The sequence below is a fragment of the Montipora foliosa genome, chromosome 11 (genome assembly GCF_036669935.1).
Source record: "Montipora foliosa isolate CH-2021 chromosome 11, ASM3666993v2, whole genome shotgun sequence".
Lineage (NCBI taxonomy): Eukaryota > Metazoa > Cnidaria > Anthozoa > Scleractinia > Acroporidae > Montipora > Montipora foliosa.
The window spans coordinates 14,306,879-14,317,644 of record NC_090879.1 but is presented as its reverse complement, the minus strand read 5'-3'; the positions used below and the strand labels follow the sequence as shown (position 1 = coordinate 14,317,644).

The window sequence follows — 10,766 nt, the reverse complement described above, 5'->3', positions numbered from 1 at the left end:
AGAGTTTGATTCCTCACAAGTTGAAGGACAGCGAATCGCGTAGACAATAGAATAGTTCAAAGGAAAGAGCCACATTCATATCTCTGCAGATTTTGCTTCGCCAAATTTCTGCACGTCATCTTGCTGACAATAATCAGTGTCATACAAAACCGCATTGTCTGTTGCGTGACCCAAGCCGTTGTTGACAACAGCAACAGTTCTCACTCACATTTCTCACTCCTAAAAACACATTTTCTGCTTGTGCTTTTGATGTAGCTACCAGAATATATGTCATGTTGTGTTAATATACACACCTTCATTGATCTTTAATTGGCGTTTGTTTCTGAACATTAGAAAACGCTTAATGCTTTTTTCAACATTTCTCAGCTATTTGAAAATAATAAGCTAACATCTAATTTGATCTTTTGCTGTTTTTAGGGTGAGAAATGTTGAAAAATACCCACCCGGTGGAATTTATGGTTTAAAGCCAAAAAGCGCTTGTATGAATAGAAAAGAAAGGGTTATTATGTTTTTTGCAGAGTCCTTTTTTAAAAGTCATTTTTAAACCTAAATATATTCCTTTAAATAGCCGAGAAATGTGGCTGAGAATGGTTGACTGCTCACGGTAACGCAACCCACCGTTTTGACAATCCTTGCTCACACTACCTCTACACCAGTGCAATATATTGTTTTACTATCAGAGACAATTCCCTAATGAGATTCAATGAACCTGGCCGGGCTTGAGTCCAATTATCAAGAAATTCTTTTCTCAGACAATCCTGGTCAAAACTGTCAGGACAATTCCTGCTTTTCCCCCTCCCCCCATTACAATGTTGATTTTTCATGGTCTCCAAAATCAAGATCCGTTCATCGATCCCTGGCATGTTTCAACATTGTCTGGGGGGACGGGGGCGCAAAAAAGGCAGCGAAAGAAGAACAAACGTTGCTCATATAACGATGGAAACATGTACAGTAAATTCTCTACTTTTCACCTAAAATTTGACAAGTGTTCCAAAGTGTTTTGACCCGGATTGTAGAATGTCATGGGTGACAAATTATTCCTTAATTTTCAAACCTGGATGTGATTTTGAAACTGTAGGAAAAGTTGCCATGGCAACATTGTAATTTCACATGTGAAATTATAAGTTAACTCTGATATTGTGTGCCAAAATTAAGGAGTAATTTTTCATCCATGTTATTATAAATTTTATTTCATGGCAATCAAACATGTTCAAGTATGCCAAGGGTCAGTTGGCAACATTGCACTGTATAACAATATAATTAACCATCAAAGGATAATTTGTAGCACTAGAATAATAATTAATAATAATTACTGTTTTTCCCTGCCAGGTTTCCTTTGATGGTCAACTTTCTCATCATTTAGCATTAGTCAGCCAATTCACCCTTTCAGTGTAATTTCACATCAGTTTTATGTGAGAAACTAATCAACACAGTGGTTTAAAAAATGGTCTTTAGCAATGTCTCCCCTTAAGCAGTCAGACAGTAATTGGCATAAACATTGGGTCTCAGGGACTGGCTGCACTTCATAAATTATCAGTTATCACCCACTATGGCACATGACACATTAATAATCAATATTTCATGTGTCATGGTGGGTGATAATTATTAGCTCTGTGCTTTTTGTTTTAGCTGAGTAACCTTGTTTTTTTTGTTTGCAAATTTTGTCTAGTATTGTCTGAAACGTACTGTAATGTATAGGAATGCAAAGTGAAAAAAAAAATGTAAATGAACAAAACTCAGATTAAAAAGTAGATTTAGGCAGAGACTAGCATGCTGGGGGCGGGGGGGGGGGGGGGTGGTTGTTGAGGGGGGTCATCTTGGGCCAGATTACAATTGGTTCTTTTACTGTTATAAAAAAGAATGACCAGTCGTCTTCTTTGTTCTAACAAGGGTGAGCCACTCGTTCATCACACAAAGATCGCTACCAAAACGAACTCCAAAACTACTAGCAAAGCAGAGCAGGCCTATTTGGGTCAAAAGAGATGAATAAACTGCAATCCTTTGATTTACTCTATGGCATCATCTTGGAGAAAGAAACTGAAAGAGTGCTGGGGCAAACTAAAAAAATGGTTTCCAGGGAGAGGACGGTGGGTTTGAGAAAATAGAGTGGGGTGGAGGAAAGGAAGGGGAGGGGAGGGGGAAATCTTCTTAACCCCTCCTTCACTAGTCCCAATTCTCTCCTTGCTGTGCTTCCATATATGTTGGCCTTTCAAAGAAAGTTTATTGATTAGACCACTTTCAACAAGGGTTAATCGAAAAATGCCTACTCTGCATGCTACTCTCAAATGAAATGCTGGTGTTCTTAGAGAAGGTGAAAAAATAGAGTACTGTTAGAAATCTTGCTGGCTTGGAGTGGGGGGACCATCACAAAAAAACACCACAGAAACATGGTGGACCAACTCATCAAATTTTATTTCCCATAATCCCTAAGTACCTGAAGAGGTAGGGCTGTGCTATAGTCACCAGCCAAAGAAGAACCTTTTGGACACAGAGGAGTCGAACAGTTTTCTACGCATAAGATGCTGAGTGCAGGAATTTAACCTGGGTCCAATTGTTGGAGGGACTGCTGTCATCACTATGCACAGCTTCTCTTTATGACAATGTTGCTCAAAGTGACTCGAATTCGAGTAGCTTTGGCGACAAAACATCAACTGAATAGAAAAAGAAAATTGTGTGTAACTCTTCCCATTGCTAGTTTCATACCTGCTTTATTTACATGACCCAACCAAATATCTATTTTTTTTAAAAAACTACAAGGGTACGTTTTTAAAAAAAAGGGTTGTATGGTAAGGAACTCAAGTACTATGGCATGACCTATAGGTTACCAAAAAAAAATGAATGTCGGTATGGGTGGAAGGGGAGGGGGGAGTGGGTTACATGTTAAAGCTTCATCTTGACCAAAACATCAGTTAATATCAAGAGAAGAAGCTATACTTTTAGTGGATATGAATGAAACAAAGGAGAATGGTTCGTCAGGAAAACTGACTTAAGCTACTGTCAATAACTGTTTCTTACTCTAACGCGCAGGTTATATGGTATCCGAAACCACAACCAAAAAGGACCCCAATAAACCATACTGCATGTGGAGGCACCGGGAGATCAAACGAAGAGGCCTTAGAAGCCAACGACTCTGATGAATGCCTGCTGGTGGGCGATCCCGAAGGGGCTTCCGTGGAAGAGATGGCCTCTGTATGTACACACGTGGAAATATTCGAGTCTCGCGCCAGAATGCGTGACATTCCAAGCTATCAAAAATTTTTTGCGGCTTATCTTTGTCTTGCGGTGCTCGTTTTTAGCGTGTGCGTCTGCGTGTTTATTCCTTCCGGGTGGGGAATTTTTGCACCATGTTTGATGATCGCTGCTTTGATTAGCGCCTTTTTGTATCGTAATCACCGTGAGGGTCGCATTCACGTTGCTCACTGCCTACTAGCTTCTTTTGACAAGCTGCTGCCCTGGGGCCGGTTGTTCAGAAGCCGATTTTACCACAATTGCTTCTAATCTTGCAATCTGATTGGCTAATTTGCTGTTGTCGATTAGAGTCTAGACAACGCTTTACGCGTCATGTTCGCGTCAATTTGTCACGCAATTTAGTAGCCAATCAGGAACGCTCATTTTGAGAAATAAACTAATCATATTGCGAGAAAGTTATAGACAACGGTTGCTCCTTCGTTGTGTCATGATTTTGGTCATGCTCTGAAATAAAAACTTTCTTTGGCGTTGAATATTGTGGTAAAAAACAAATCGAAAGTGGTTCAGCGTTGTCTGTGATCTTTTATGAAATAATTGGGATAGTACGCGCACTCTCATTCGTCAACAGCTGTGTTTAGATGAGAGTATGGAACACGGCTGTGACATCACACGAATATTGATTAGTTATGTATTGTCAGACGCGCGTTTTGATTGGTTGGTAGGAAATATGAGCGTGTTTCAAGAAAATCATAACTGTCTCCGCAACATTTTGACCACTGTGATGACGAATATCGTTGTCGATAAGAGTAAAGACAACGCTGAACCACTTTCGATTTGTTAATTAACGGTAATCCCGGATTAAAAATAAACCATGGAGTTTATTTCTCTACTCCCAGATGCTGTTCAACGCTGATTTTCGGCGAAACTTTACATTACAAGAAGTCAATCTTAAAAAACAAAAATAAGCAAAAGAAACTTTCACCAAACAGTTAAAACGTGAAACAAAAGTTTACGCTAATCCTGGATTAAGTTAATCGGCTTTCGAACAACCGGGCCCTGATCAGAACATGCGGTTACCACATGAGCGGTCATATTATAAATGAGAAATCTTCACTAACTGGGTTAGCAATGAATGATTTGCCAGTAATGGGAGAGCTATGTTATATGCGAGGTTCTGGGATCGCCAGGGGATCTACTTCTGGGATCGCTAGGAGGCAAACATTGCAAGTCGCTAGAAAGAAATGTTTGAGACAAAGTTGTGTCTTCGTCAAAAGAAGTGACTTTGGACAAAGAATAACGCATTTTTTCTGCGATTTTGTGAGACACGGAGGTCACTAATGTTCTTGCGTGAAATTTGTAAGTTTTTGTGTGATTAATGCGATAAATTTTATCGATTAACACTCTTTCTAGCTTAAGACAGACTGTGAAATCTAACTGTTGTAATGGTCTCCAAATAGTATAAACTTAGATATAAATTTGAGGAGATTGACTCAATAAAACCTTTTCAGTAGTCATAACGTGTGCAGGAATTTTAATACAACTAGTATAACTGGAACTATACCCGGTGGCAATCATTGTGCTGTGTGGGGTTGTAACAATGACCGAAGGTACCCAGAAAACCAAAAAGTTCTTGCTCATGTTGGTAGAAGAAGAAAGAGAAGGAGAAGGAGAAGAAGACGGAGACGGAGACGGAGACGGAGACGGAGACGGAGAAGGAGAAGGAGAAGGAAAAAAAAGTAAAGTAAAGTGGTGCATTTATATAGCGCCCTTATCACTAACGTCTCAAGGGCGCTTTACAATGATCAATTTACCCCCAGCGGACTGGAAGCATATACAGGCGCAAATTGCAGCCGCTTCTAAGCAGTCCATGCATGCTGGTACTCATTTTACCGACCTCGGAAGGATGAAAAGCTGAGTGAACTTTAGCGGGAAAGAAGGTCGCCAAATATTCCAGTCTCGGCAGAACCGGGAATGGAACCCGGGACCTTAGAGTTGGAAGGCAGAGATCTTACCACTGCGCCAACCCCTCCGCTCTCAAGAAGGAGAAGGAGAAGATTGTATATGTGCTCTCCCCTTTACACACAAATGAGAAAGCTATTAAAGAAGTAAATAAGCTATTCTATTCATTCCTTTGGAATGGAAAAGGAGATCAAATTAAGCGAGATATAATTATTAATGATTACCCAAATGGGGGTCTCAAAATGATAGATATACGGGTTTTTAGTAAGTCCCTAAAAGCTACATGGATTAAAAAATATTTAGATGAAAGAAATCAGGGGAAATGGAAATACTTATTTGATCTTGAGCTAGAGAGACATGGTGGTTCAATAGCACTCACTAGTACCCTAAATAAGAAAGACACCATAGAGAACCTCAAGATTAAAAACTGCTTTATAAAGGAGACTCTGTTAATCTGGACAGAAGTTAATTTTGATGAACACATAATGTCCGAGAAACAATTTCTTGAACAAAGTTTATGGCACAACTCACTCGTAAGAATCAATAACTGCCCTATCTTCTATCGAGAATGGTTTGACAAGGGCGTCAAGAAAGTGAAACATTTGAACGATGTCTCTAACAATTTTTTAACATTCGCTGAAATGCAGCGCAAATACAGCCTTAATATTTGCCCTCTAAAATATTATGGCCTTCTGTCTACTCTGAAATCCCTTTGGAATACATGTAAAAACAACTATATCAACAACTGTGACTATGAAAGCTTTGCGGTCAAATTAGCAAAATCATGCCAAAGTGCGAACAAGCTGGTTTACACTAAATTAATTTCCATAAAAAGCACGCATCCAACCCATAATCAACAGAAATGGCTGAAAGACTGCCACCAGAATGATGTTGATTCAATTAACTGGTGGGATGCCTACCAACACGAGGGGGTTCTGACTAAAAGGGAACATTATTCATTCTTACCTTTAGTGAGGACGAGAAAAGGTTTTGATGTCGAATTCCTGGCTGACACTTTTGGTATTTCACCAGGCCAAGTTTCTAGAGTTTACAATTATCTGGATCACATTCTTGACACAAGAACTTTCATTGTTAGTTCCATGGCCTTCTAGACCAGACGTGAAAAAATCTCTTCCAAAAAGGTTCAAGAAATTTGAGAATGTCAGAATAATAATTGACTTTGTAGAACTCTTTATTCAAAAACCAAACAACCCTTCCAGCCAAAAGACCACATGGAGCAGTTGTAAGCACTGGGACGCTGTTAAATTGTTGGTTGGTAGGTATAACACGAACTGGTGTTTTTTTAGTTTATTCCTCCTCTACGGTCAGGGTCCATACACCTTATTCCAAAATGGCCACTGATTTATGCGCATAGAAATTGACCCTTGTTGCCTTGTTCAAGATAAAATATTCTTTTGAATTTTAAGCTTAAGAACGAGGCACCAAGGGCTAATTTAAATAAAAACAAAAAAATATTTAAATGGCGGCCATTTTGGAAAAAAGGTGTAAAAGTGATAAAGAAATTGTGAAAAAAAGTGGACTTCTAAACGTGCTTGAGGAGGGGAATGCAGTTATGGCAGACAGGGTTTTCTTATTCGAAATATCCTGGAATTTAAAAAAAGTCCACCTTGTTTCTCCAGCTTACTGTTGAGGACCACGACTGTCAGCTAAAGGAACAACTTATACCCGTCGTGTTGCATCATTACGCACACATGTTGAAAGGAAATTCTAAAATTGAAACAATTTAGAATCCTCTCCGGGCTTATTCCGCTTTTGTTGAAACCAATAGACAGATTCGTTTTTCTTTGCGCAGCCTTAACTAATTTGTATAAGAGAAGCATTAAGTAGAAATAGTGTAGCAGCTCTCGTAACCTGCTTTTGTTTGGTGTTGTAAGCATCTCCTATTGTTTTCAAGTCTACGTCAATAATTGTCTAGTGTTTTGGTTTTAGCTTGGGTGGCGAGCCAATCACATTGTACGTTAGAAGAGCTGCTACATCATGCTAAACGGTAGAGATGAATTACATCAGTGTTTTTTTTTACTTCTTGATTTTATTTATTTTGTTGTCCTTGATCTTTGATTGTAGCTGTTAAGAGCATGCAGAAGAATGGAAGGAACTATTTGTTTACAATAAAACTTGTAATGTTTTTTCACAACATTTTCACAGAAAATAGCAATAAAATCAATTGTTACAACATGTATACCCTTACTTGTATAAGTGACACTGTCATGTACAGGCCGGAGGGACCGCGGAGACCATTTTAAAGTGGTAGGGTTAAAAAATCTGGCCAATACAAACAAACGCTAAGGAAGTGTTCGTAATTTATCTTGCATTTGCACGCCATCTTACAACGTTAATAAATATAACATAGACGTCCTCACTTAATATACCATCCAATACAGCCATTACTGATATTAAATAAACCTACGTACCCTTGCTACGTTTTAAAGCTGCTCACGGTGCCGAAGGTTCTCTTGCGGTTCTCATTAGGGAGCTTAAGCACGCGCGTTTTTGAGACGCGGACGGCAACCGGAAGTGAGCTGTTTTCCCTTTTAACTTGTTTTAACACAATCAAATTTACATTGCTGAGTATTTTTTCTCCATTAGAGATGATTAGTTTAAAAATCTGGGAGACACCACTGTCCTGGTACGCGAAATGTTCTCTTCCGGTTGCCGTCCGCGTCTCAAAAACGCGCGTGCGAGAAACAAACTCCTGTTCGACGTCAGCTCCATCCAGTCTCTGTCAGGACACTTAAATTATCTAGCAATAAAGTGGCGGAAGTCCTTTTGTAAGTTTTCAATTTTTCGCTTTAATAATTCGTACAAGGTTTTTCGATTGCAGAAGGACTTTACCTGGCACGCTTTTGAAAAACCTCGTGATGATCCTTCTTGAACAACGTTTGACCTAGCACGGTCAACGAGCAGGCCACTAACAGAATGTTTGCAAGTATGGAGTTCGTGAAGCATGTGGGCAAATCACCCTAGTCCCGCTCATTCGTGTCTGTCATACGGTAGGAACGCCTGTCAAATAATTAACTGCTGCCGCACAGCTTTACCACCAACTTGAGGCAAATGTTCAAGAATAGACGCGTTTCATTACTTTCAAGTAGTAAAATCCATGTCTGTTCATCTGAACTAGCCCGGAGCTCTAGAAAATATATCCCAGCAATAAAAGTGGCAGGGCTATAGACCAACCAACCCCTCCCTCCGCGGTCCTTGATGTATGTCTGAAGTTGAAAGAAATGTAAATGGTTTTTGTCAAGGTAAAAGTTTCCATCTTCATCTTTTACCTCACCAATACTAGGTAACAGGAAAGCAGTTTTGGGGTCCAAGTCTTTCCCATTAAACGGGCATTTGATTTCTACTATAACAGTATTACAGCGTGAACATTTTCTAATACCATCTAAGCTAGCTCCTTCCCAAGTGTATTTTGAACTAATAAGGAAACCAGGTTCTTCCAGTTTAAAGGCACTATGCTGTTTTTCACAAACTTAAGAGTAACATAATTTTGCATTGCTTTCTTCTCTTTGCCATATAAATGGGCAATGGCACCAGGATATCTTTGATTTTGGGTGACCCTATTCGACGGAATGGTGGAATGATGGAATGGAATGGCGGAACGGCGGGATTGCGGAATGCTCAGTTTATTCTAAAATATGGAATATATGGAATACATGGAATATTCTGAAACACGGAAAAAATCGAATATTTTGAAACACGGAATATACGGAACATTCTAAAACACGGAATATACGGAATATTCTAACACGCAGGATGAGAGGAAAGTCTTAAAAAGGATCTAAATATTGCATTTTTTGCCCGTGAGTAGTCTGGGTAGGATAGCATATAACTTCGGATGATAAATTTACAATTCCTCGCCTAAGTGCCTGCATACTTGATCAGCTCCACCCTTACATCTGCAGAATGCAGAGTATATAGATCTATTATAATCAAGCACAAACCAGAGTATAAAATACTGCTCATCCTCTTGCGTTTTTTTCTTCTGCATGGGTATAACCCCTGCTAAAAACGCATAAAATATACTGCCATCAAGATCCTGCACAGTCTTCACTCCAAGTCTCTCAACATGGCCATTTAAGCAAAGATTATAGTCTTCAAATGAACGCCAGGACGACAGCATATCTTTGTCATATTTTTATCCTCTTAAAATTTTTCATCTGTTCGGATTTTCTAGCTGAAAGTCTAGTGATCCGAAAACTATAGGGATCAAAACTTACCTTTTCGAAAATTTCAGCCAGAAAAAAGGCTACCGAAAATTGTAGGTTACCTTTTTAGGGTTAAAATCCGTTAAAAATGGGCAATTATACCATTTTTCAGATGTTCGAAAATCCCAGGAGAGGCAGGCAAGCAAGAAATTGTACAACGAATGTTCCGAAAATTGTAGATCTCAAGTCGTCTGAACTTTCAGTCACTATATTCGATCAGCCACCTTTTCCAGAGCTTTTCCACCCTCCCGTTCACTTCTCTTTAACGTTTCATTATGATTTGGAAATAAAGGGAGTCAAGGGTGGCACAGTCGGCTAGTGCGCGGCCTTGGTGCATAAGGTCCTGAGTTCGATCCCCGGATCTCACATCCTTGTTTCGACTTCTTTCCTTTCAGTGTAGCCTAAGTAGCTTTAAATACCCATAAAACGGAGCATTGATGGAAAGAGGGGGGGGGGGGTAAAATGAGCGCACCGTCGGCTTCCTGGGAGGGTACTCTCTAGAGAGTAAAGAAACTTCCGACGTTAAATAACGTGTACCTTTACCTAAATGTGCCAATCTTTTGCCGGCCTGGAATTTTTTCTCCGCCGTTTTTGTCGCCATGTTATTTTCACTAACGTTTGAAAAAGCAAGTAGACTTGCGCACGACCCCGTGCACGACTGAACAACGCGAATATCAGTCGTGCAGTAGTCTACTTGACTTTCATAAATATTTTTAAATCAATTTTGACTGATCACGATCTTCTCTGATCCAACGCTGTGCAAGACTTATCGTCCACGGTTTTTGCAAAGGTTTTAAAACTTCAACTTCACTAACGCTTGAAGTAATACGTGACATATGAAAATTCGCGTTACCTGCGCAGTAACGTTGCGCACAAACAATTAGCGCGAAAGTCCTTAAGGTAATTCCCTTGAAATTGTTCTACTATCAAACCTTTTTGGAAACTTGGCATAATTAACATTCATGATATGAACATTAAAAAAATGCAATAAAAAAATGGGGTCACCGTGCTTGTTTACGCGTCAGCAGGCTCTTAAAATGGGGTATCTTCACTGTTTTCGCGTTAAAAATTCGAATCACCTTCATACAGAATTAAGTCTTGGTTACTTCAAAGACACAACATTTTATTTTGAAAATGAAGCTTCTTTTATTTACATAAGCAGTAATGCTCCATTTACGCCGACTTTGAATCCCTGGTTGTGGGAATAGTGCAGTTTTTGGGACAGTTCCGTGGTTAGCTTAAGTCCTCGCCTTGGGTAAAATACACCCAGTACGGAACTGTTTTCCAAAAAAAATTCATGTTCTACGATCAAACTTTTTTTCTTCTTCAAATATGTTCTTTATTAGAGTGTTCTTCGCAAATACTTAAAAAAAAAAAGTCAGGGGTCACCGT

At 39.4% G+C, this 10,766-nt stretch overlaps 1 protein-coding gene across 1 annotated transcript in view; it reads left to right on the top strand.

Moving 5' to 3' along the window:
* LOC137975780 (uncharacterized) overlaps positions 1 to 4,706 on the top strand; it is an 11,663-nt gene extending 6,957 nt beyond the window's left edge. Inside the window, exon 3 of the mRNA XM_068822963.1 lies at positions 3,028 to 4,706. Coding sequence (XP_068679064.1) covers positions 3,028 to 3,498 — 471 coding nt within the window. The 3' untranslated portion in view covers positions 3,499 to 4,706. The remainder of the gene's footprint in view (positions 1 to 3,027) is intronic.
* Positions 4,707 to 10,766: the final 6,060 nt, after the last annotated feature.